This window comes from Muscardinus avellanarius, assembly GCF_963383645.1.
Source record: "Muscardinus avellanarius genome assembly, chromosome: 1".
NCBI lineage: Eukaryota > Metazoa > Chordata > Mammalia > Rodentia > Gliridae > Muscardinus > Muscardinus avellanarius.
This window is the reverse complement of record NC_137786.1, coordinates 145,119,852-145,147,120: the sequence shown is the minus strand read 5'-3', so window position 1 is coordinate 145,147,120 and position 27,269 is coordinate 145,119,852. Positions and strand designations below refer to the sequence as shown.

At 36.4% G+C, this 27,269-nt stretch overlaps 1 protein-coding gene across 1 annotated transcript in view; it reads left to right on the top strand.

The window, feature by feature from the left end:
* DDX10 (DEAD-box helicase 10) overlaps positions 1 to 27,269 on the top strand; it is a gene marked incomplete at its 3' end in the record, with an annotated part of 271,866 nt that overhangs the window by 53,719 nt on the left and 190,878 nt on the right. Inside the window, exons 11-13 of the mRNA XM_080716047.1 lie at positions 1,889 to 1,976; positions 5,312 to 5,400; positions 8,796 to 9,279. Coding sequence (XP_080572173.1) covers positions 1,889 to 1,976; positions 5,312 to 5,400; positions 8,796 to 9,279 — 661 coding nt within the window. The remainder of the gene's footprint in view (positions 1 to 1,888; positions 1,977 to 5,311; positions 5,401 to 8,795; positions 9,280 to 27,269) is intronic.

Sequence of the window (27,269 nt, the reverse complement as noted above, 5' to 3'; positions counted from 1 at the left end):
ATGAAAACATTCTATCTTGGTAAATGTTCTATGCTAGCTCCAATATGTGTATTCTGCTGTTGAATAAAGTGGTCCACAGATATCCATTATTCCTAATTTATTGATGGTATTGTTGAGCTGAGCTGTATCCTTACTGACTTGGCCTACTGGATCTTCTCATTTCAGGTTGAGGGGTATTGATGTATCCAACTACCATACTGGATTCTCGCTTCTCCTCCATTTCTGTCAGTTTTGCCTCATGTAGTTTGATACTTTCTTGTTAGATGCATACCTGTTAAGGATTGCCGTATCTTCTTGGCTAATTGAATCCTTTATCATGTTATGCCTAGGATGCACAGGGCTCTGGGTTTAATCCCCAGCCATCAGAGAGGGGAAAAATTGAAGCTATTGGATAATATTCCTATGGGAAATAAATTTTTATAACTCAATTTAATGGAATAGGTACTTCATATATGTGCAAGAAAAATTTAACACATGATACTTTTGGGGGACATTTTAGATCCAAACCAAAATATTTTTCATCCTTCTGACAGATCCAAAAGGAATTGTTGATTGTTCAGTATGTTCAGCCCTTTACTTGTTGAGATGATTTGGTGACTTGCAAACTCCCTACATTCAGTACCAGAAATAGAAAGTCACACTTTTTTTTTTGGTGGTATTGGGGATTGAATCCAGAGGCATTCTACTTCAGAGCTGCATTCCCAGACCGATTTTATTTCTTATTTGGAAACAAGGTCGCACTAGATTGCTGAGAGCCTCACTAAATTGCCGAGGCTGTCCTTGAACCTGTGATCCTCCAGCCTCAACCTCCCAAGTACTCCCAGTACTGGAATTACAAGTGTGCACCACCATACCTGGCTTGTACATTAAAAAAAAAATTTTTTTAAGCCCAGAGACTGTTAGTGACGAAAATAGGAGATGAAAAGAACTTGTTAGATTTACAAAGTATTGAGAATGGAAAGGATGAAACTCTCAGATGAAATTGTTTTGAGAGTCGTCTGTCTATTTCAAGGGATCAGGCTTTCTCACTGAAGATTTGTAGACTCAGCGCTAGTAGAATCCATCAGCATTTTTTGACTTGTGTGCGGATCACTGAAACAATCTGGCTCGATTTGCCTAAGATTTGCCTAAAACGTTTTCAGACGGTTCTTCGGTGGGTAGAAGAGTGGAAGATGATGTAGAACAGACACAGTGGCTGTGAACTGATAATTGTTACTGCAGAAACTTTTCTACCTTTGTAAGCTCAAAACTTTCTGTAATAAAAATAAAAACAGCCTCCTCCATTACAATCAGGCTTTGTAGGAAGTGTTTCTATCTAAAATCAGGGAAACAAGTAGAATCTCTTTTGTAAAAACCTAAATATTTATATAAGAGTTTCATGCTTTCCTGTAGCCTACCTAGGCAGAGTTTTAAGTAATGTTTCTGTTACATTATGCCTAATGTCTAAATTATTAAGTCAATATTTATATTTCTTGGCTACTTACTTATTGCTTGAAATTTATTTCATTTTTTGTGAAAATGAAAGCACAAAAATGACATTAGATTTTATTTATTCCATTTCATTAATCCATCTCCCATGGGAAGCCACTTTCATGTTTTATGGAGTTAAGAAGTAATCATTGCTAATTGTGTTGTTAATCTAAGTACCCTTCATTCGCTCAGCATGGGGTGTTTAGAGAAAAGTGTCTGACATGTAATTTCTTTCCTCCTATATTTATAATATGCAGGTGAGTCAAATTTAGGTAGGGTATAGATTCTGTCTAATTTGATTCATTGGGAAATGTTGTATACTTCAAAATAATACTGAGGGAAATAGGAAAAAATTATAATTTACAACGTCTAAAAATGAGATTTCTTAGTTTAACCACTATTGTTCTTTGTTACAAAGAATCAATCCTGAAAAACTTATAGATGTCCAGAAAAAATTGGAGTCCTTTTTAGCCCAAGATCAAGATTTAAAAGAAAGAGCTCAAAGGGTAAGTCATGTTTGCAATGGATACCTTCACTGGAATGGAATACACAGTAAAGTTAAGTTTGATCACTTTATACTACTTCTGAATTGCATAGTTATGCTTCATATACTCAAGCAGTATAATTTTTGCATGGTTATATCTAGGTTATGCCTGAAAATGCCAGTTTCTCCTACAGTAGCTTATGTACAATCCTGTTAGAGATATATAAAAAAATCCTCTTTAAGAGAATTTTTTGTGTGTAATGCTTGATGTCTATTATACTTGATAAACTTAATTTTTCATTTCTTGATTAAAGTTGCTATAAGTCTTGACTACACTTTCTTGACTAAGAACAATACCTTTTATGTTAGGTTAAATTTCTAGAAAGTGTAGAACTCTTGCCAATTATCTTTAGGAGTGAGATCTTAATCTGTAAATATGACTTATTCTCAAATTGATTTTCTGGCCTTAAATTTTATTTTTCTTAAGATTTTAAAAAAGTGACTTATTTGCTAACTTGACAAGTTACATTTATGGTGTGTAACATGAAGCTTTTAAAATATATGTGTATATATGTTTTATTTTATTTAGCCATTCTGGGATGGCTAAATAAAACTAATTAAAACATGCATAACTTCATATATCAGTTATCTGTGGTAAGAGTTATACCTATTGTTTTAATTCATTGTGTCTAGCAGTAGATTCTTTGGAAAAGGAAGATATGAAATCAGATTGCGTTGTTTTCCAGTCTGTTCATTCTGATCTGATCTTTGAATTAAGAATGGTGAGGCCCTGTTATGAAGCATTGCACTTTCACCAATCATTTTTTTAATGGTGCATTGTAATTATACATCATAATGAGGCTCAGGGTGATGGAAGCACACATGTACATAGCACCTGTGCTTCCTTCTTGGTCCCACCCCACTCTTTCTCTTCCCAGTATATAATACTGAAATTGGTATTGATAACTTTGAGTATTAACATAGCATTATTTGAACTGTTTGCTTTATCAAGTCACTAGTGTTTCAGTCACAAGATCTTTGCTTTGCTCACAGCCTATCAACAATGAATTAAAGCCGGGCTTAGTAGTGCAAGCTTGTAATCCCAGCATTCAGGAGGCTGAGACCTGAGGATCGCGGTTCGCAGACAGCCTCAGCTACTTAGTGAGGCCCTCTGCAACTCAGTGAGACCCAGTTTTAAAATAAAGAATAAAAAATAGGGCAGGGGGTGTAGATCGGAGGTCAAATGCCTCTGGGTTCCATCCCCAGACCCACAAAAACAAAACAAAACAAACAAAAAACAAACAAACAAAAAACCCCAGCAACAACAATGAATTAGAGTGTAGGGATTCAGAGGCTAGATTCTATTTCAGCAGATAGATGATGTGAGAGGGAAAAAAAAATAAAACAACAAAAAACCCAAATGAGGTAATATGGAAAGAGCATCTAATATGATGGAGTAGCCAGGTAGAAGAACATTCATATAGTCAGGTTTTTATGTAACTGTTTTGAAACTGGATATTTCCAGCAAGGAAGTCTTAAAGATCAAAGCTTCTACTTATTGATAACTTATATTTTAGCAAAGTATTGCTGTGTTTAAAATAACAATGAATGACAAAGGCTAAAATTTGTATGGTTTCCTATGTGCTATGTCACTTATTCATGACATGACTGGTTTACAGGAACTGTGTTATTTAGTCTTTCCAACAACCTGCAAAGTTGATGGTATTGACTTAATTTTTATATGCAAGCAAATGATAGCTTCAGAAAATTATAAATTGTCTAGGGCTACCTATTAAATAGGGCAGTCCTAAGTTTCAACCATGTCTTTCTTTTTTGAGAACTTTGTTATGTCAGGAGAAATTAATTTCAAAATATGAGCAAGCCAGCTATTGAGCTATACAAAATTGAACTTCTATAAGCTCATATCACCTGCAATCCACTGGAAGGATCTTTGAACATATTAGTATTTTTTTTTCTTAATTTTTGGGCATGACACCATATCTTGTGTATTTTGTCTAGCAAACATTGAAGCTAGAAGTCGGAATCTTTTAGAAGGTTTAGGTATTGTGTGCACATTAAAAAACATGAAGCATGAATTCTGATACCATTGTGACTTGCTGCGTGATTAGGAGGTCATTCAGTAACCAGTCAGGAAATAAGAAATAGTGGGAGGATGTTGTTGCAATGGTTTGTGCAATCAACAAATGAGCCTTCTAAAACAAAGATTGTTGAATAGCACACTGAAATAAATGATGTGATTTATTTGGTGTCACGCATGGCTTAGCCAGGTGTCTGTTGTCAGCTGCAGCAAGCTATCTGGTTTCATAGGACTAATTTTCTAGATTTTGATTATAACCTGGATAGAACTAAAATGATAAGCAAATTGGATGATTGGAGGAGGAAAATGATCTTTGAACTGATGCCATTCATTGTTTTTCATGCCTATGGAGGCAAAAAATGGTTTGGAGATGGTTTAGTTGGATAGAAGACATTAGTATAAGGCTAGAAGAAAATGTGATATTTAAGAAATATAGAAGGAAGGATTATATACACTTTATAGAATTTATTTAAACATAAATACTTGCTCAGATGTATTGTTAGCCATTTGTTTTACAAACCGACAAAGGATCAGAACACATTTACTTTCTGGTTTGTATAGCTTTGGAGTAAAATTTTTTTTTTTTCTAAAGCAAAAATGAGCCTTCATTTTTGAAAATTATTGCAGGTTGATGATGAGTTATTTGAAAATATAGTAAAAAGGGAAAAAAGTTGAATAGCCTTTTCTTAATTAAGCTTTATTTAATAAAATAAGCTTTTATTTTTATTAAAAATCTTTATTAGTAATATTACTAATAAGAAACATTATTGGCACTTACTGTATTCCAAAAGATATGCTAGGTTTCCTATGAGTTTTCTCATTGTATTGTCATAATACTATAAATAGAAGGTACTATTACTATCTTTTTTGAAAGATGAGGAAACCACTATTTAGAGAATGAAGAAATTTGTTCAGCTAATAAGGAGCTTAGTGCAGATATCCAATTTAATTATTTCAATGCATGTGTTTTCCCCATGCTATTTTATTGTAACTGAGTATTAACTTTGTAGGGTATGTTTTGGGGAAGGTGATACTCTGATTTGAGTTGGCTTGATGAAAGCAAATGCAAAATCTTTTCTAATATTACACTTGTAAAAGGTTTTCTTTTGTGTGGGCGTGTGTGAGCAGAATAGAGATTTATTGATTTATTTTGTGGTTTTTCACTACTGTTGAATTTATCCTGTGGTTAGATTTCTTTTTTGTTCTAATTTCATTTTCTGTTAATATTTTGTTGTACTTCTGAACTTTTTATTTTACAGTGTTTTGTCTCCTACATACGTTCAGTATATCTTATGAAGGATAAAGATGTGTTTGATGTGAACAAGTTACCTGTTTCTGAATATGCACTGTAAGTATTCATAGTATAGCTATTATAGTGACTTCTCAAAGTTAGAGGGAACTTATTCCCATCTTGGTTTTCTGAGAATCTTAGTTTAAATTGCTCTGATTTTTCTTAAAAGAAACTGTTAAAGATTTACCAAAAAACCCCCCAAAAAACGATTAAGTCAGATCTCAAAAATTAACTGGGTAATCAGTTCCTGTTGTCAGGAAGAAGTTTTGCATTTGTAGTTATACATTTTTTGAAGTGTTGGATATCTGTGATTTGATCTTAAAGGAGATGGAAAACAACGGACCCTTAAAAAATCTTTACATGTTTGTAGACCTCTCGTTCTCTGAGATGCTGGTGATTATTACCGTAGACATTTTATGCTTTGGATGTGTCTCTTCTCCAGTTCTTCCCTTATGTTAAGTTGTTTTCCCGTATTGCTTATTGCCTTAATATTATTTTTGTCTTGGCCAGCTGGGAATTGAACCTAGGAGTATTCTACCTCTGAGCTATAACCTTAATCCTTTTGTTTTGTATTTTGAAACAGAGTATCACTAAGTTGCTGAGGATGGTCTTGAACCTGTGATCATCCTGTCTAGCCCTCCCAAGTACAGGGATTGTAGGCATGGGCCACCATGTCTGGCTTGTCTTGGTATTTTCTATGGATACTTGCAGTTATTTTGGCAAGATGTCATTGTTTATTGGCTGATACTACCATTGTGTAAAATGGAATGATTTGTTTTGTTTGGTTTAATATTTGAGGGATTAAATTAAAAAAAATTTTTTTGAGGTACTGGGAATTGAACCCAGACTACTTCCAGGCTACACCCTCAGCCCAGTTTTTTATTCTTTATTTTTAAATAGGGTCTCAGTCTTCCAAGTACTGGGATTATAAGCATGTGCCACCACGCCTGGCTCAATAAACAAAAACAAAAACAAAAACAAAAAACCCTAAACAAACCCCCAAACTTTTCAAGTGTTTAGGTATTCATTCTTCAAGGGAGTCCTACCTCTGAGAAAAGCATTGACAAATTCTATCAGTGCACCCTTGACCTTTATATCATATCTTGAATATGAACATGAAATTGCCCAGATAAGAATGAAATGTGTTTACTAGGTAGGATCTGTATGGTTGACCAGCTTTTCAGGAATTTGAGTGCCTTTACTTTTAAATTGAATCTAAAAAAGAAAAAGAAACCTTTTATCTGGCTGAGCTACCATTTTCTACTTTTTAATTATATTAGAATGTAGGTAGCTGGGTGTGGTGGTGCATGCTTGTAATCCCATTATTTGGGAGGCTGAGACAGGAGAATTGTGGTTGTTGGCCAGCCTCAGCTACTTAGTTAGGTCCTTTGCAACTCAAGTGAGACCTTGTTCAAAATAAAGAACAAAAAATAGGGCTGGAGGTGTTGCTTGTAGGTAGAATGCCCCTGGGTTCCATCGATGACAGTACTGTAAAAAAAAAAAAAAAAAAAAAAGAATGTAGGTTTATCAATTGTAGTATTTTAGTACACTTTAAATTTTTAGATAGCAGTGTAAGGCCACTGACTTCCCACTTAAATAATGGATGGAAACCAAGTGCTATGGTTTTTCTTTGCTTATGTTTATTTATCAGTTTGTAGTTTCATCATTTCTAAATATGGTCTGTGGTTTAGGTTTTTAGCAGATTTTTATGCTCTGTGTGAAGTTCTACCTTGTTTACTGATTGGCTTAGCTGGAATAATAGCAAACAAGACTGGTATAGGTCTTTAACACTGTAGGGCCGTATTTAGGAGTCGTTTTGCTGCAGCCGACTTTGGTAAATGTCATGTTTACAGTTGAAGACTTTTTTGTTGGTGGTGGTGATGCTGAGAGAAGTTTAAATTAACTTGAGCCTAAATTGTTGGTACAGTAGCTGGTGGTTTTGGTTTTTGTGGATATTTAGATGTATAATTTTCTTGAGATGTATAATTTTTTCAAGCCTTTGATGCTTAAAGCAGTACTATGTATATAAGATATAATAAAAATTTAAAACATTTACCAAAGATACATGATTTGAATGCCTGTTATCATTATAATAGTGTTTAGTACTTAAATTATATATAGATATGTATTATGGTCAAAGAACTCAAATTTTTGTAGCTGAGAAAACATTAAGGTAAGTGTAATATTAAAAGAAATTCTCTAGCCAGGTGTGGTGACGTATGCTTGTAATCTTTGTACTTGGGAGGTTGAGACAGGAGGATTGTAGATTCATGGCCAGCCTCAGCAACTTAGTGAGATCATCTGCAATTTAGTGAGACCTTGCTTCAAAATAAAAAAAAAAAAAAATAGGGCTGGTGGTATAACTCAAGTATAATGCCCCTGGGTTTGATCCGCAGTACTAAGAAAAAAAAAATCCTTTGATGGATACAGGATCCTGATCATCATCACCATGACAGTAATGACAGCAAGTTCACAGTAGTTGCCTGTGTAGTAGTCACTACTTGAAGTGTGCTACGTATGTTAGCCAGTTTTTTTTTTTTTTTTTATTTTTATAAATTACTCTCTGAGGTAGGCACTCTTATCACCTGATTTTGCAAACAGAAAAAATCAGTCTAGAAAGAAAGGTTAAATAAGGTTCCTGAGATCATATAGCTATTGAAAGCTGTGCCTCTAAGGTTCTGATGTGAATGATGTCATATAGGAAAACAGCAGTGGATCCATGCTGTAGCATTAGCTGTTTACTAAAGTATTCCTCGCTTTAAGATTATATTTCATATCTAGCAGTAGAAAAGCTGTTAGCTTTAATCCTGGCTCTAAAATACCTGATCTTAAATTTCAAGAAAACAAGAGATTCCCCCCTCCCTTTGGTTTCTTTTTATAAAAGCTATTTTTTATAGAAGTGATGGCTCCATATTTTGTTTCAGAAGGTGGGGTGGAGTAGGGATGATGATAATCCAGCTCATTCTTTGCAGAGAACTGGGTGTAGTCCTTTCATGACCATGTTTTTTCAAGTTTACTTATTAACTTGAATTTTACAAAGTACTTTCATATAGCTGGTTAATCAGATCTTCACAACTATGAGCTACGTTTGACAGGTGTTGTTATCCAATGTTATGAGGAAGCTGAGGCTGAGAGTTGAATTGGAAATTGATGGTCTTGTGCCTGTATAATCCTCTGTTTCTATTTCTGTTGCAGTGGTCTTATTTTATATGGTATTGCTGTCTTGAAGAAAAAACAGGTGTCTAAAATGTTTTGGGACAAGTATTCAGTGCGTTTTGGTTTGCCTTTTAGATCACCTAACATATCAGTATCGAGTGTGTCTTAGGGGAACATATAAAAAAAAAGCTTTAGAAATAGATCTCTACTTTGAAGAAACTGTTTCATAATACTGTAACACACCATCTGTACTGAAATAATTTTCTTTTTCTTTCTTTTTTTATTTTATTTTGAAGGTCTCTTGGTCTTGCTGTAGCACCACGGGTAAGATTTCTTCAGAAAATGAAGAAACAGCCAACCAAAGAACTGATAAAGGGTCAAGTTAGTACAGTAACTGAGCCCAGGGCTCCCTCTCTGACCAATGATGAAGTGGAAGAATTTAGAGCATATTTCAGCGAGAAAATGTCCATCCTTCAAAAAGGTGGTAAAAGACTAGAAGGAACAGGGGATGGATTGGCTAGTGGTATTAGTGAAGAGGGGGAGGAGGAAGAGGAAGAAGAGGAGGAGGATGAAGAAGAAATGGAAGATAAACTAGGAAAAGCAAGAGGGTCTCAAACTCAGTCAGTTTCCAACATTAATGAGGCGACGAAGGGCAAGGAAATTCCGGTGCAGTTCTTGGACAGAGATGATGATGAAGAAGACGGACCTGATAATGATTTTCTCAAAGTGAAGCGGGCCAATATATTTGGGCTGGACCTTACGGACAATAAAGCATTACAGGTAAGCTGGCTCTGCATGGAGGGTGGAGGGTCTTTTATGTTTTCTTACTATGCACTAGTTGTTGCCTTTTGGGAACTCAGAAAAAGTAAGAAATGAGAGAAACAGAAGACTTTCTTTGCAGTGAACTCTTCCCTCTCTCTCCATATTTAAACACAGAGTAAGTGCCAACGAATTCTCCTATTTTCAAATCTTTAGGAATTCTAAGAGGTAGTCAGCTTTAACTGCATTTACTGGTTTTCTGGCGCTATGTCTTAAAAGTAGCCAGCCATGATGATGACATGATGGAAGGTAATGAGGTGCATTGTTTATGATGTGAGAATCCTTCATTATAGTTTTTAACATTCAGCTGTGATTAAAATGTTGTAAGGGGCAGTTATAATTACTTAAACTTTTCTAAACATAACATTGATTTTTAGTGAGACATTTGGTTTTGGGAGCCTAAGCAATTTCTTAAGTAGAAATTGATCACTCCTACTTAAAGGCCACTTATGAAGGCTTATTAAAGCTTTCATGTGGAATCTTTGTTTTTCTATAGGTACCTACTATTAGAACAAGCGACAGCCTGTTACCCTGTCATACTTATATTATACTCACTCTTACTCTTCCTGCTTTGTGTCCCTTTATTTTCGATCATTTGTTGAAAGAGAATTGAATGAAAAATGCAGTTCAACTCTTACTCTTCATACATGTTAAATAAAGTGGCAAGATGGTTGTTAGGAATTGAATACAAGATTTTGAACCTTGAAGATTGGAAAGGTATTTCTTTAAATGATTAAAAAAAGCACACATATTTGTTGAATGCTTACTGTGTTTTATGTGAAACATTTTCTACAAGTTATATCATTCAGCCCTTGAAATACCCAACGAAGTATTCTTGTAACTCATCCAGGTGAGGGGAGAACTAAGTTGCAGAGGCCTAAGTAGCTGAGGCTGTCTGCAAACCTGCAATCCTCTTGTCTCTGCCTCCCAAGCACTGGGATTACAAGTGTGTGCCACCACACCTGGTTTATGAACATATTTTTATGTGTTTATTTGCTATACAAACATTTTCTCTGGAAAAGTGATCATACACGTTAATATTACAGTCAAAGATATATTTAAACAATGAGACAATCCTTACCAAACATTCCCCAAACAGTAAAAACATATTCATATCCAGCGATGGTATGAGTAAATGAACAATGACATATAACGCTACTGGCATAATGATCAATATGACCTCTCTTGAGGAGGAGGATTTGGCAAATGGTTTGGCAAAATATAGCAGAAGCTTTTAAAATATGCCATATTCTGAGTCAGATCATTATAAAATGGAAGAAAACTACAAACCGATTTCCCTAATGTCAACAGAAAGATCTCTGACAAAATATCTATTAGCAAATAAAACCTTGCAATATAAAGGGAAAAAAATCATGCTAACCACGCTTTCTCACAGGAAATTAAATTGACTTAATATTAGGAGGAGAAAAAAAGCACCCTATCAATAGACTAAGAACCACGTGATCACCTTAGTGGTTATAGAAAAGGTGCCTGACACAGTTCACCATACACTTATGAAAAGAACACTAAATAAGCTAGAATTGTCCCCAAATGATAAAGGTATTCACAAAAAATGGCAGCTAACATTGGATGTCATGGTACAAGACTGAATGTTTCCCCCTACCTGAGATCAGAAACATACTGATATCTACTCTTATAACTGTTATTCCAGAGATCCTGTTCAGTATCATTATGGAAAAATGAAATAAAAACATATTGATGGTAAAGGAGGTAATTTTTTTTGGAGGTACTGAAGTTCCTGGAAACCCTTCTACCTCCGGGCTATGCTCCCAGACCATTATATATATATATATATATGGTGGTATTAGGGATGGAACCCAGAGGCCTTCTACCTCCAGGCTATACTCCCAGACCTGTTTTATATTTTATTTGGAGACAGGGTCTCTTAAACCAGCTGAGGCTGGTTTCGAACCTGCACGATCCTCCTGTCTCAGCCTCCTAAGCGTGGGTATTACAAGCGTGCGCCACCATGCCCGGCGAAGGCACTTGGTTTTGTATGTGAGTCAGCATTCATAATCTTAATCAGTTTCAGTTTTAGATTTTGCAGTTGCATTTTATATTTTTTGTATTACAGCTGTTACTCACTGTAGGCCATTTTATTTTTTTATTACTTTTTTTTAAGGAGAGACCTGATAAAGACAAACCAAACAAACCATATACAGAATGGGAAATAACATTATCATTTACATGTATAAATAAATATATTCCCTGTAGGATTTGAAGTACTTTATCAGACTCAGTTGCATTTGCTCAAGTATTTTTGTTGTTCCTGTTTTAGAATTGTCTTCATAGACGCCCTAGCAGACACACAACAGAATTGGTTTTATTACTTACAGTTGTTTTCTCTATCTTGGCTGCATTTTTCTTTTTTGTTTACTGGAGAAGGGAGAAAATTTGTCAAATTGAGGCCTGGAGGCATTGGATTGCATATTATATATTAGACATTATCTAATAATAATCACTAAGATACACTAATAATCACTAATCACCTCTATATATGATATTAGCCATCTACGGAATACTTTCCTGATAAGTTCACATTTTTTAACATTTTTCTTTTTGAGATAGGGTCTTATTATATTGTTCAGGCCCCTGTCCTGGGCTTAAGCGATCCTCCTGCTTGGGCCCGTTGAGTAGCTGTTGTATGCTACCATGCCTTCCTAAGTTCTTGTATTTTTTATTATTATATATTTTTCAGCCATCATAAGAAAGGTAGATGATGATCCTAAGCTTTCACGAAGGAAGGAAAGAAGGCTTTTAAATGGCTTGTCCAAGGTCACAGAGAGGAAGTTGGTAGTTAAACCTGTCTGCTATACCAGGTCACATTTTTTTTCTCTGCCCTTCTTCCTACCATCATTTGTGTAGTGTACTTTCTGTAACTGAGTAATGTAGGGTAATTGACAGCACTGTAATAATTTCAGGCTACCTGCTGTGCGTACACACTTGGAATACAGAATGAGTATGTTGATTTCTTTAGACTTGGGATAAATGGAGAGGGCCAGGTGCAAGTGATGACTTCTGGAAGGCTGCCGCATCACAGTTCTTTTCTACTGGACAAGATCATTGCAGTCAAAGACACCAGGTTTCCTTAGTGATGGAGGGGGAGTTATGAGTGATAAAGCCATAAAAGATATGTAGGAGAGACCACAGCTGAGTGATAAAGCCATAAAAGATAGGTAGGAGAGACCACAGCTGGGGCAAGCAGGCACCAAGGCAGTGAGAGAAGATTGGTAAACTTCTCACCATGGTAGAAAGAACTTGTTCAGGTCAGTTTTATTGGCTATTTGGTGTTTAGAAAGTTGATCTCCAGGAAATTGTTATTAGAGAAGAGTGTGACTATATAACTCAGATGATTAAAAATTATTTTAGGACATTTATTTTCTTGAATAATGAAAAAGACATCTCTAAGCTTATATTTTCTCATCTTTTACAATTTAGCCGGGTGTGGTGACGCATGCTTGTAATCCCAGCATTTGGGAGGCTGCGACAGGAGGATCGCAGTTCGCAGCCAGCCTCAGCTACTTAGTGAGGCCCTTTGCAACTCAGTGAGACCCTGCTTCAAAATAAGGAATAAAAAATAGGGCTTGGAATATAGCTTGGAGGTAGAATGCTCCTGGGTTCCATCCCCAGTACAAAAAAAAAAAAAAAAAAAAAAAATTTAATACTTATGTAGAGATTCCACTGCAACTCAGCAGTATCCTTTTAAAGCTTGAATAGTAAACACAGATTGGTTTTAAATTAAGATTTGACAAATGCAGATTATAATTCTTAATTATAATTATCAATTCTTTGTATAATAGAATTGAGTTGATTCTAGATCTTGCTAAGTTTTTTTGTAACCTCCCTTTAATTGGCATTAGAGATAGATTAGCTAATTTCAAAGATTATTTGTGAGTATATTCATAAAAAAGAGTCCAAATTTCAAAACAAGATGTGATACAGAAGCTTAGATTTTTGTCTCTTTTCTCTCTACCTTCTTCTTTTCTTCCTTTTCATTTTCCTTTTTTTCTCTTTTTCTAGCAGCAGTAAATGAATACCTAATAGCTGCCAGAGACTGTACCTAGGAACTTAGTAACTTCTAGAAGGTTTTACTTTTAATTTAGACTAATAAACCAGTGAAGCCATACTGAATCCTGGCTTCATGTTGATTTAATCATTTAACCAATGTTCCAAGGCTTTGAAAGCTCTACGGGCCCCATCGTAGAGGACATGTCCTGGAGGAAGTTATGGCATAAGGAATAGACAGGAATTAGTAGGAAGGAGGAAAGCAAAACTGAAGAACATCGGATGAGCACAACCATGGCAATAGGTATGCTGAGTGTGGGGAACTGGAAGGCTAGGTAATTGATAGTCTTTCTGAGTCGAATGTTTGTCTGTAAAAGCCTCTCTATTTGGCAGTGTTATTGAGGTGATTAGAAATAAATATAAGGTAGCCAGTACAGTTTGTGTACATAGAAGGAGCATAGCTATCAGGAAACATATTTTTATGTTTATAGCCTAGTTAGTTGATGGAGTCTTTTTTTTTTTTTTTAATCCTCAGTGCCTAGCATTGACCTGAAAATCACTAAACCCTGTATTGTATTCATAAATCCAGTTCACAACACAGCCAAATGTTGTTTGAGTAATAATATGTGTATAGCACTGTGCTAAACATCCTACAGCAGAGGCTGGATTAAGGAGAGGTCATATTTTGGTGTTAACAATCAAAACATATGTAGGCAAATGTAGTGCCCTATAGAAATTAACTGATAGTAGCCAGGTGGGGTAGTGCACGTTTGTAATCCCAGTGCTTGGGAGGCTGCGACAGGAGGATCGCACAGGTTCGAAGCCAGCCTCAGCTATTTAGTGAGGTTCTCAGCAACTTTGTGTTTCCAAATAATGTATTAAAAAATAGATCTGGGAGTATAGCCCAGAGGTAGAAAAGCCCCTTGGTTCCACCCTCACTCAGTACCCCCCCCCCCCCACACACACATAGAGAAATTAACTGATAGTGATAAGTAGGAATAAAATAGTTTTGACAGATTCTTTTCAGGCAGTTATTACATGACATTTAATATTAGGATTTGTCAGATGGAATTCTCTGTTCAGTATTGTTGAATTGTTTTGTCTTTCAATGATAAGAACCTCCTTTTGGCATGGCACAGTGGCACACACTTCTAATCCCAGCAATTTGGGAGGCTGAGCAGGAGGTTTGCAAGTTTGAGACCACCCTGGGCAATTTTGCACGACGTAATAAAATTTTAAAAAAGGACTGGTATTGTGGGTCAGTTGCAATGCATTCCTAGCATAGGAGAGGCCCTGGGTTCAATTTCCTAGGATGGGGGGGGGGAAACTTGTATTTTTTTTCTGTCTGTCTCTTCTGTGTACATGGCCATAATAAAACACAATGATGTGGGGTGTTCATCTCTGTGTTTGTAACATCATTAATAATATTTAACAAATGGAACTATTATGTGTCATTTGGCAAACTGGGCAGTTTCTTCTTTTCATGTTCTCAGGGCTACCTGTGATGATGGGATTTGCCCATATAAGTGATACTACGGTTGGGATCTGAAGGTTCCTTGATTCTTTTGGGTCCTGGGCTTTGGTGTAATTGCAGGGTGTCTCCTCCAAAATTCAGATGTTGCCAGTGTGATATTAAGAGGCGAGGCCTTTGAAAGATGATTAGACCAGGAGAGCCTTACTGTCCTAAAGGGCTTGTTGAAACTATTATGAAAGGCTTCACGTGTTGGTCTGCTAGCTCACTTTAGCTTGGTTTTCTACTCTTCTGCCAAGAGAGGATAGTGTTCGTCGCTCTTGCCTTGTGAGGATGCCTTAAGAAGGCCTCAGCCAGACACCAGAGGCCGCTACTTCCATATTGAGCTTGCCAGCCTCCTAAGTCCTGAGAAACACATTTCTGTTCTTTATAAATGACCTTGTTTCAGGTATTTGACATAATATTGTGCCCTTGCCCTCTGCCATCTCTCACTCTAGAAAAGAAGGAAGATTAATAAGTGTACTGGTATTGGGAAGAGGGTTTAAAATGTATTCTACATACACACCACACACATCCCCTCCACCCCCCAACCTATTCCCGTAACAATAAGAATTAGTACATAGCCTTCTGATAGGCATATTAATTATTGGATGAAGTATGTAGTTAGATGAGTCTTTTTGAGATCAGGTAACACATTTAGTTTCTGCATATTTTTCAGTTTCTTTCACATGGTAGACATTCAGTACTTGTTTGTAGTATGGGATCATTTTCTTTAAATAGGCCTCATGGCATTGGTTGATAGCATTTTCTTCCTTTACCCTGTTTCTTCAGAATGGGATAAAACAATGTAGCTCTACCTCAGCACATCATGATTAGAAATATCTGTATTTCAGTTCTAATAAACTGAATTTTAAAATTTTCAAGCCAAGAGTTTTTGTTGTGGACAAAAAGTCTTTATCTCTATTAAGCATGTAACAGATCATCAATCTCTAGGCATTTTCCCCTCAGAAGGCTGTTACTGTTTTTGGTTTATTTTTTAGCTTGCCTGCTGGCTCTTAGGATAGAGGTGACAGACGGTTGTGATAAACTATTGGGCAGAGACTCTGATAGTTGTTATTTGGCATAATAAATGATTGAAAACAGAGTGCTATTTTGTTACAGTTCTAATAAAGCCAACATCGTGAAGATTCTTGTGGAATATAAATTAAGCTTCAGAAGCAAGTGCCTTTAGTAAACCGGGCACTGTAAATGTCCATGGAATATATGAACAAATACCTTAAAATTAAGCATGCGTGAGATAGAAATCAGGCATGAAGGCTTTGTGTAAAGCACATAAAGCATGAAGCGCATATTTTTAGATGTGATTTGTACTGGTGCAATTTTCCTTCCTGTTAGCCTATTCCCTCCCCAATTCTCCCATTGTTAAACTCTGTGAATCCATTTCTCAATGGCGATCACTACAAGGTCCACTTGCAAATGATAATTTTTCCAAGTTTCTTTTCCAAATTAAAATGGCATATTTGCTGTTATATCTTGGGTGATCACGATTAGAATAGTTCTTCTACCTTTTTCATATCTACTGGTTTTTGTCATGGAAAGCAACAGAGCAGAGGAATGTTTTCTTCCTTGTTGTGATACTAATTTTGGAAGGAACATTAATTTAAAAATGCTCATAGGAAATAGTTGCATATTCCAATAAACACTTAGCAAGAACTTGCTAAACAGTGTTCTCTCCTGTGGTTTGACTCAGCCTTGTTTTTTGTTTTTTTTTGCATCTTTTGATCTATCTGAACTGCCTTCTTTCTTGCTGACATGTTGATAAAGTAGAACTTGGCAGATCAAAAAGTTAGGAAAGTTCTTATTAGGCTATGTATCTACTCTCTTCCCAAGTCTGCTGAGATATTTTTCCCCCTTCCACAAAGAAGAAGAGAGAGACATTTCTTTTTTGCAATAGTGGAACCCAGGGGTATTCTACCTCCAAGCTACAGCCCCAGCCCTATTTTTTTTTTTTTTTTAAATTCTTTATATTGAAACAGGGTCTCACTGAGTTGCAAAGGGCCTCACTAAGTAGCTGGGGCTGTCTGTGAACCACGATCCTCCTGTTTCAGGCTTCCATATGCGGGGATTACAAAAAAATGTGGCCACCACGCCCGACGAGAAGAGGTATTTCATTGGCCAAGAATATGCTGTCAGGTATTCTGGAGACTACCAGTTTAGTGTGCTGCATGTCCAATATCACCACCTTATCTACCTAGATTTGTAATGTGTTCATAATTACATCATGAGCTGCATATATTAGGTTACCTCTGCTGAACAAACCTGTTCTCCTATCAACTAAACTATTTTGTGGCACAAATTATAGATCTATCTGGCTTTTCTTACTTATTTACTGAAGAGAGGAGGATATTATTTGTAGGTTTATGAACTGTGTAGAGTCTAAGATTCTTCTGTACTAGTAGGGGGAGAATCACCAGTCAACCTGCCACATTTTCATTTATGTTGCTGTACAGTTCATGGCATATCAGGCAGCATGAGCTTCAAGTTTGCAGTTGTTCTTATCAGGTCCCATAGAAGTCACACAGAAATGGGCCAGAGTTGATTCCATCACAGAGCAGGTTTGTGTCACAGCTGAGGACACCCATTGGAAACATCTAGTCTTCTAAGGGGGCTGCTAACAATTCTGCCCAAACTTCCTTCATAAGGGAGCCATTACCTCTGTTTTCTTGGTCAGGGAATGATCTATCTTATGTTTCCAAGGGAGACACTGTTTGCACCTTCTAAAGCTTTAGGCGATGTAGACATCCTTGAAAAGACAGTCTGGAGGAGTACCTGATAAGAGATGTACAGAAACTTGAGAGGCCTTTGGATGGTGGTCTCCCACTGTTAGGTGGCAAAATAGAGATGTTTTCACCTATTTTTTTTTTTTTTTGTATTGGTATATTTCTTTCAAGTAAAAAAACAGAAAAGTTACTGTAGTTTAAATGATTATTGTGAGTTTCAGAAAGACACAGATGTGTTTATGTGAAAACCATTGATTAGTTTGACAAGGCATTGATATAGTGGCTAGTAGCTTCTGTGGGATAAGTCAAGCACTACAAAGTGTGCTTCCTGAGCAGCATGTGCTTGCTGCTAGCCCAGCACTAAACATACTATATATACTATCATATTTTCTCCTTCCCCTGATTCATATAGTAATATGCCTTTATGAATGAGTTATGTTGTCAGGGTTGCCTGTAATTAATTACAGAACTATAGTAGCTGTTCACTGAATAAAATGAGTGAATGAATAAATAAGTAAAAACAGTTAAATTTAGATCAGGTTGATCCTTATTCCAATTCATTGTAATAGTTTGAGACTGTACTATCTGATTGACAAATGTATCTGAAACATGAAGGTTCAATAAATGTTTATAAATATTTGTTGACTGAATAAGTTAATCAGACAGGACCCTATATTAGTTTTGAAAATCTGGATCAAATACAGAACACTTATCTTTTTTTTTTTTAATTGAGGATTAAACTGAGGCCCTGTGTAGTTTTGATTGCATTTTTCTGATTGCTACATTCTCACCCCCTTAATTTTTTGTTTTCTTTTGAACAAGGTCAGGCTAAATTGCTCAGTTTGGCCTCAAGTTCATGATCCTTTTGCTTCATCCTCTTGAATACCTGGGATTATAATTCTGTGTCATCATGCCCAACTCCAGAGTACATATCTTGTTTGAAATGATTTTTAAATGAAAAACGATACATCTGTCAACCCTTTTCATAGAGGTTGCTTTGCTCTCTAGGACCTATTTTCTATATTCTGAAAAAGAAAACAATAAGTGAAATTTGGTTATTTACCTTCTAAAGATGGTTGAGAAGATTCCATAGAAAAAATAACTTCTTGTTTTGAATGGTAAGTAATTTTGTTTTAGAATGAATTCACAGAGAGACGTTAAGTCCTCATGCTTTCTTGTCAGTAGTTGGTTTTGATCCTGAGTGTGTTTATTCTTGAGTAGGGCTGAAGTCAAGGTGTGCATATGGATTACTGTGTGCATATGGATTACTCTTTCTTACAGTTGTTTACTACTTCAGCTGGAGATTTAACCTTGGCCGAGGCAGGTGGAGGCAGACTGCCCATTCTTATTGGCAGCAGAAGTGCTCCAAATGCAGTGGTATTCAAACCCTGTTGTTCCCACAATTGAGAAGCATAAAGAAGCAATAAAAAAATGCTAGGCAACATTTGTGTTATCCCACTCAACATATTTAAGTAAGCTTATTAATAAAAACTAATTATTTTTAACCAAAATGAAAGTAGAATTGTTTTGGAAAGTCAGTGTATTCACATTTGAGTAGGTTTATATTTTCTTGCCAGAAGTGTATCTAGTAGTATAAAGGGGAAAATGATTAATAAAGTTTTAGAAACCTAGACCTATTTTTACAACATTCATTCTAATTAACATCATTATTATGAATGGCTTTATGAACTTTTCTAGGAATTTTTTTTTTTTTTTTTGAGGGCTTGGGGATGGAACCCAGGGGCATTCAAGCTCCTAGATACACCCCCTGCCCTATTTTTTATTTTCTGTTTTGAAACAGAGTCTCACTTAGTTGCAAAGGGCTTCACTGAGTTGCTGAGGCTCTGCATGAACCGCAGTCCTCCTGTCTCAGTTTCCCGAATGCTTGGATTACAAACGTGCGCCACCAAGCTCAGCTTTTCTAAGAATTTTTTTTTTGTTTTTCTTTTCTTTTCTTTTTTTTCTTTTTCTTTTTCTTTTTTTTTTTTCTTTTATGGGTCTAGGGATGAAACCCAGGGGCATTTGACCTCTGAGCTACATCCCCTGCCCTATTTTTTATTCCAGAATGATGCCACCATACCTGGCCCTCTAGGAATTTCTAAGATCAGCAATTGAGGGAAAGAATAGTCTAGTCACATTTGTGTATGTAGCATTTTTCTAGTGGTGTCTGTATATCGACTCACACATATTGTATGAATGTTAGAGCTTAGCAGGTGCCAACAAATGATTATTTAATGAGTTTTTTCTCTGGTTTTTGCAGGTTGAAAGACCCTGCTGTACTACTTATAACACCACCTTCTTTTGTATACTATTGAAATCTCGGTGAAAACGCCTACTTCTGGGACTTACTTTTAAAAATTTTATTGGTGCATTATAATTGCATATAATAGTGGGATTCATTGTGATATATTTGTCCTTGCATATAACATAATTTGGTCAATTTTATTCCCCAGTACTTACCCCTTTTCTCCCATTCTGTGTTTCTCTCATCCCCAGCTTTTATTGTATTGTTTTCCTTCCTATTTTCATATTTCCCTGTTCCCTCTCCTTCCCCCCCACCACATTTTCTCTCTAGCTTCTACATGGAAGAGAAAACATATCGCCTTTGACTTTCTGAGCTGGGATATTTTCATTTAACATATTCTTTACTTCCATCCACCTGTGTCCTCTTCAAGGAATCTCAAGGTTTCTGGTCTAATTTCCAAGTCTTTGATTCATTTTAAATTGACTCTTGTCCAGGGTAAAAAAGTAGGGTTTATTTCCATTTTTTCTACATATGGTTAATCAGTTTTGCCAACATCATTTGTTGAACAGGCTATCTTTTTTCCAGTGTATGTTTTTGGTCCTTTTGTCAAAAATCAATTGGCTGTAAGTGTGTGGATTTGTTTCTATGCTTTGAATAATTGGAGGTTTATAAACTTTTGGAAGCACCTTGTTGTCTTGTTCCTTATGTTTTCTGAGGTCCTGTATTTGTGTATTTCTTAAGATGGATTCCTCATCTTTTTTTATTTGGAAACCTATCAATGAGCTCCACCAGAAGAGCTTTGCAGGCTTGAAGTTTAGCCACCTCCCTCTGCCCTGCTGGTCTCTTCTCCCGTTCCTTTTCTCAGTGAGGTTTTCTAGCTGAAAATATTGTCGTTTTCAAAAATTAATCTTATTAATTTTCCTCCCTGCAAATATTCTCCAATTTCTGAGGGGACTAAGAATCTCGAGCAGCCAGCAGACGTGGCCTCCTCCTGAGCTTCCTCCCCTGAGGGCTTTTTATGCCAGTGGAGCTGTAAATGCCGGACAATGCCTCCTAGGTGTGGCTTTTTAACTAGCAGACCTGCCTGGCAGTTATCTGGTTGAAACTTTTGACTTAAGCTTTTTTTTTTTTCCTTGAGCTTTTGGAGAAGCTTATCCATTCAGGCTATTGCTGCTGGGAGTTTGGAACTGCAGGTGGCTGCGGTTGCTAATGGTAAAGCTTCCTAGATGATGCTGCTAAGAGCAAGCTAGCTTATCTCCCTAGAACCTGTTTCCAATTACAGAAAAAAAACACAAAAACTACCATTTTAGAAATGGGTGCTGGCTGGCTGCATTGGACCAGCTCGGCCTGAGCACTGGGACCACTGGGACAGGGGTCTTGGAAGGTGGGCAAGGATTCGGCTGAGGGTGACAAACAGACACAGACAACTCAATGATGTTGCGTCTGAGTGTAATTTGCAAGGTAGTGGGCAAGGAATATATACAGAATAAAGAAATTGATTACATCATTGGATAACTTTGGCTTACATACAAGTTATTGTTTTTTAGATCAATGACTTCTATACACATTCTGACTAGGATACCCAACATTGCACATTTCTTGATTTGACAGCACATGCTGACCAGTTACTAGACTTGTGGTACAACATTTTTCCTGTATGAAGAGATCAAAGCTACAACTAAAAATTATCATTAAGATTTCTTTATATATATATATTTTATATATTGTAATAAGCTCCTTTCCATTATATATATTTGAATATTTTTATTTATTTTATTTTTAAACATTGTAAAAAATCAAGTCCAATGTAACCAGGGAGTTTTGTATGGACTCCTTTTCTAGTAAGTAAACACCTCTTCTTTTAATTGTTTTGTTATGCTTTTTTTGTTCTGGGCATATGTTAATAAAACACCAAACTGGTCTTGCTCTAGTTAATTTAAAATAGGATACCTTTTTACCAGTAATGTTAACCCATCTATTTCTTATCTTTGTAAACTCTAGTAAATGGTACCGATTAGCTTCTTTCTTTCTAGGGGGTTGCCACAGCCTATTTTCAATAATGTAAGCAGGACCAAACTTAAGTCATAATAGTGGTAGGCATGGGCCTTTTTTCTTCAGCCTCCTCCTTTCTTCTAACTGCTTAAGCTTTTTGTATGACTAAGTTCTCTTTTGGGCTTTCCTGAAGTATATCTTGTTGTTATAATGTATCCACTAATGTGTTGGGACCCCCTTTTTCTTCTCTAGCCAATTTTATTATAGCTTAGAGCAAGGCAGGGGGTGTCTGAGGGCTCAAACATATTACTAGAAAATTTATTTTCCATGGAATCAGTTTCACCTGTTCCTACAGTCTTGATTTTGGGACCTTGTTCTGTGTCACTGGAGCCATGTTTGTTAAAAGTCAATAGAATCAAAAGAACAATAGTTATGAAAGAACATCCAAGAACAAGTAGTACTCCTGCGAATGAACCCATTCTTTCTCAGGGCTGCTTCCGTGAAGGCCACGTCATGCGTAGAGGGTCACGCAGACTCCAAGGGAGGCAGGGTCGTGGCAGCTGGCATCTCCTGTTTGGTGCTGGCTGGTGTCTCCTGTTTGGGGAGCTTTCTGAAGGTGGGGCATGGACCTTTCTCTTTTTAGATTTAATTTTGTATAGGGCTTTTAAAAGAGTGACCCATCTTTGATATGGGCAGAATGGACGGGCACTCATTGGGCCTATCAAGCCTACACTATTTAAAGGGTTTACTTCCTGGAGGGGATTTGACCGCAGGCTGGTTCCTTGGCTGGGGAGTCCCCGTGAACCAGAATTGCCTCCCAGATGCCGGAAGATCAACGGTCATTCTGGGGGAACTCCTTATCGCTCCAGGAAGGTACATACCTTTTGGGGTGCAGTGGTACCACGACCACCAGCGAGATGCTCTGGAATTCACTTTCAGAGATGCAGTGATGCAAAGGCTGCTCTATAGTTGTTTTAAAGCTCAATAGCTCTACAGCTGGAACTAAAACTGCTGCTGCCCGTCGAACCCACTAGCCAAAAAGTCCTGTGAAAATTATTGAGCCACGTGCCCCACTTTGCCCTAAAACGTTGGGTGCCAAAAATGTTATGGCTTTGAGAATATGTTATGGTTTTGAGGAAACTGTCTCCGAGGACCCTGTTAGGGTTCTGGACACAATTTCCCTCAAAACCCCAAAAAACCCCAAAACAGAAAAACCACGGGTTCTTGTCCTGAGCTAAGGATAAGTATACAATAGCCCGGACTCTTGCTGAAGATTTAAAGAAGTTTATTAAAAAGATAGAAATGCAACCGGGTGTGGTGGTGCACGCTTGTAATCCCCGCACTTGGGAGGCGGAGACAGGAGGATCGCACAGATTTGAAGCCAGCTGCGCTGGCTTAAGAGACCCAGTTTCCAAATAAAAATATAAGAAATAGGTTTGGGAGTGTAGCCTGGAGGTAGAAGGGCTTCCAGGAACCCCAGTACCACACACAAATAAAATAAAATAAATAAAATCAAAAGATAGAAATGCAGAAGATAGTTACAGCCCCATGCCATTCTTGAATGGCATGGGGGGGTAGTTTGAGTAAATGCCCCACCACACCAATGCCAATTTGAGAGGACATAGTAACTGCTGTTACAGTGGTAGTTTAAGAGCAAAACATTATATCATAATTCTCTATAAAAGTTATTAGTATTTATCATTACATCTCTATTAACCAAGTAGAAAAGTGGGCAAGAAATAATGTAGGGCTGAAAAGATTACCTATTAGTATAATAACTTTATTTGGAAGAAGGGATAAAAATAAAAAAAAGAAAAATAATTAGGGTAGAGGAGACAGAAGATTGAATGAGGAGAGAAAATATAAAGGAGAGGGGATAGGGATAGAGATTAGAGCAAGGAACAGAGGTGTTGAGGGAGGATTCAGATAATTGACAAAATATATAAAATTGGATAAAACTGTGGCAAGTAATGGAACATTACTGCCATACTTCACTGTTATGTTTGTTATTTTACTGACAAGATTGCATGTTTTATCATGTCAAAATTTAATGTTCTCACCTGGGTGTGGTGGCACATGGTTGTAATCTTAGCATTTGAGAGGCTGAGACAGGAGGATCGTGATTCAAGAACAGCCTCAGCTACTACTTAGTGAGACCTTTTGCAGCTCAGTGAAACCTTGTTTGAAAATAAAGAATAAAAAGTAGGGCTGGGTGTGTATAGAATGGCCCTGGGTTCCATCCCCAGCACCACAAGAAAAAAAATTAATGCTCTCATAATATTCTGTTATGCTTGAAAGTGAAACTCTAATTTTTCCTATCAAACACTTCCTTTAATTGTGTAGCTTTCTCCCATCACATTTCTCTTATTTTGAACATATATTTACTTATTTTTGTATACTTTTATTAGTGCATTATAGTCTCACACATAATGTAAATCATAGTGATAGTGACATGTAAGCCTTCATCACATTTCTTGGAAGTGTCACTGTTGTAAGTTTTTTCTGTAAATGTCAATACATACAGCTTGTGTAGATATCCATTAAACTCATAGGTAATATGTAAAATTTTGTTGATGAAAGAGTTGTCATGAAAGAAGTCACATCAGAACTAAGTATTTAATAATTTAAATAGCATAGAATTTCAACTAGGTATTTTATTTTGATTTAAGTGGAATTACTCTTACTTGAAAGAATAATGACACTTATACTTCTGCTGCAAAGGATTTTGTTAATTGGTAAGAGTATTACATAAAACAAGTGTTAAGAACTGTATTTCACTGAAATTTTATATGGAGTTTTTCACACTTTGTGTAATATGGGCTAGCCTATATAAGTACTATGTAAAAATGACTTGTCTTTTACTTGCGATTTCTTTCTTAAAATTGATTAGAGTCTAATTATGATAAAAGCTAAAATTGCAAAATCTGTATAAAGTGCAGCTGTTGCTTGAAAGTAGTAGTTGATGGAAATGAAAAGCCATATTAAGATTCTGTTATGAAAGATTCCATTTGAGAAATTGGTGTTGGAGTGTCATTATTTTCTTCTGTGGGAAACATTTAGAAAAGCTAACTACAAAGATCTTTTGTTTCAGTATTTTTAGCAGTGAGTAAGGCTATGGCACCCACTGCCAGCTTGTCTTGTCTTTCATTTAGTACTGTAAGCAGGTGTAATTCAGATTGAAAGTAAAAATTTAAGATTCATTTTTTAAATTTAATAATAGAAAGCTAATGGCAGATAGGAATCCCAGATGTTCTGCTAACTAGCTAAAGGTATAGAGATACTAACACAATAATTTTATAAATCAGTTTTCCTTTATACTTAAGTTTCTAAATCACTTGTTCTCTTTGACCCTCACCTTCACTGTTGTCTATGGACCACAGGCCATTTCTCAGAGTGATATTTCAAATGCATAAAATACATCAGGTTATGGCAGTTTCTCCTAATCCATGTTTTTTTGATTTTTTTTTTGTGGATCTCGAGATGGAACCCAGGGGCATTTGGCTTCCGAGCTACACCCCCTCCCCTATTTTTTGTTTTTTATTTTGAAACAGGGTCTAAGTTACGGAGGGTCTCACTAAGTAGCTGAGGCTGTCCGTGAACCACGAACTTCCAGTCTCAGCCTCCCGAATACTGGGATTACAAGTGTTTGCCACCACGTCCGGTTTGCCTAATCCATATTTTTGCTTTATGAGGTTAATTACCCAAACTCAGTCACAGTCTGAAAATATTAAATGTAAAATTTCAGAATTCTTAAGTTGCAAATTAAATGCTGCTCTAAGTAGTACGATGAAATCTTTTGTCATCCTCCTGTTTCCTGCCTGGGATGTGAATCATCTCTTTTTCCATTGTATCCACACTGTATATGGTGTCTGCCTGTTAATAACTGTGTAGCTCTCTCAGTTATCAGATTGACTGTATCTTTTTCAAGTAGCCTTTATTTTACTGAAGGGCAGCCCCCAGAGTGCAGAAGTCCTATTGTTGTTGGCTGGCAATTTCTTTTGCTTATATTTTTATTATTAGTTATTATAAATCTAACTATGCCTAATGTGTAAATTGAAGTTGATCATATGTATGTAGATATAAGATTAAGTACCATTCGTAGTTTCATTTATCCACTGGGAGTCTTAGGACATATCCCCTTTGGCTTTCATCGTATTATCAATTACAGAGTTCGCGGAAAGCCTTAGCTACTTAGGCCCTCCGCAACTCAGTGAGACCCTGTTTCAAAATAAAGAATAAAAAATTGGGTAGGGGGTTGTAGCTTGGAGGTCAAACACCTGCAAAAAAAAAAGAAAAAAAAATACAGAGTAATAGAAGGAATTGACGTGGATGGCTGATTTTTCTCACTCTTTGATTCTAAACTCGTGGAAAGTTTCATTTGATTATACTGGAATATCTTTAATACAAAAATCCCTTGCTTTACTATTTATTGTGATACTTTAGATTTCCTATACATAGTCTTCCCTTATTTTTTTTTTACATTAAATACATGGCCTATGATAGGTTTATGTATTTATAAGTGATGAGACATTTATACTAGGCAGTAAATGTATTACATTTTTACAACACTATATTAGAGATAATTGGAACATAACACTACAAAATAAAGTCCTTTTTTGTGGACAATTAAAATAATTAGTGAAACCTCTATAGCTTAACAGTACAAGGTTTAAAGGAATAATAAAAAAAATAGGGAAAATACAGTTGTGAACCAGGATATGAATTAGGAACATTTCACTCCAAAGCTAAATAGAACTTCATTGTATTGGGAGTCTTAGTATATGATGATGTTTCCAGTGAGAATTAATTTTAGGTTTAGAGCTGCTTTTTTCATGGGGCAGATGGAGAGGGATGACTAAATTGGGAGTTATATAGTTTGTGAAGAATGGGGCAGGTGATAAGAATAAGAAATGTACATATTGAAGTTTTATTTTGAGGGATGTTTAGGTAGTTTGGCTGTAGTGATTCGTTTCTTTGTGGAAGTGTTAGAAATGCACTTGTGAAGGTCTTCAAGTTTAATCCGAGGTTAAACCTGTGGTCTCTTGCTTTTGGTGTGTACTTAACACAAGATAGAGAAAATAAGTGATGAAATTCTAGTGCTGCAGTCAGCACCTGCAGTATTTTGGCTTGCTGATGTCTTTCTGCTGCTTTGTTCACTCTCTCTGGGGATGAATTGGGTGGAGGTGGCTCACCAGATAGCTTATGTAGAGCCTTGATTAAATTCATGGCTGTTCCCACCTAACAGCAAGAACATCCAATAGTGTTTTATGTGATCATCAGTGATGAATGTTTTGTATCACTATTATGGATCCATCTTGGTGTACTTCAGAATGTTCTGAGTAGGTAGCTAATGTGTATTGTGAATCAGCGGGAACAATTTGGCTGTAATGGTTTAATAAATTGGATTACCACATGCCATGTGGTAGTCACTTTGTAT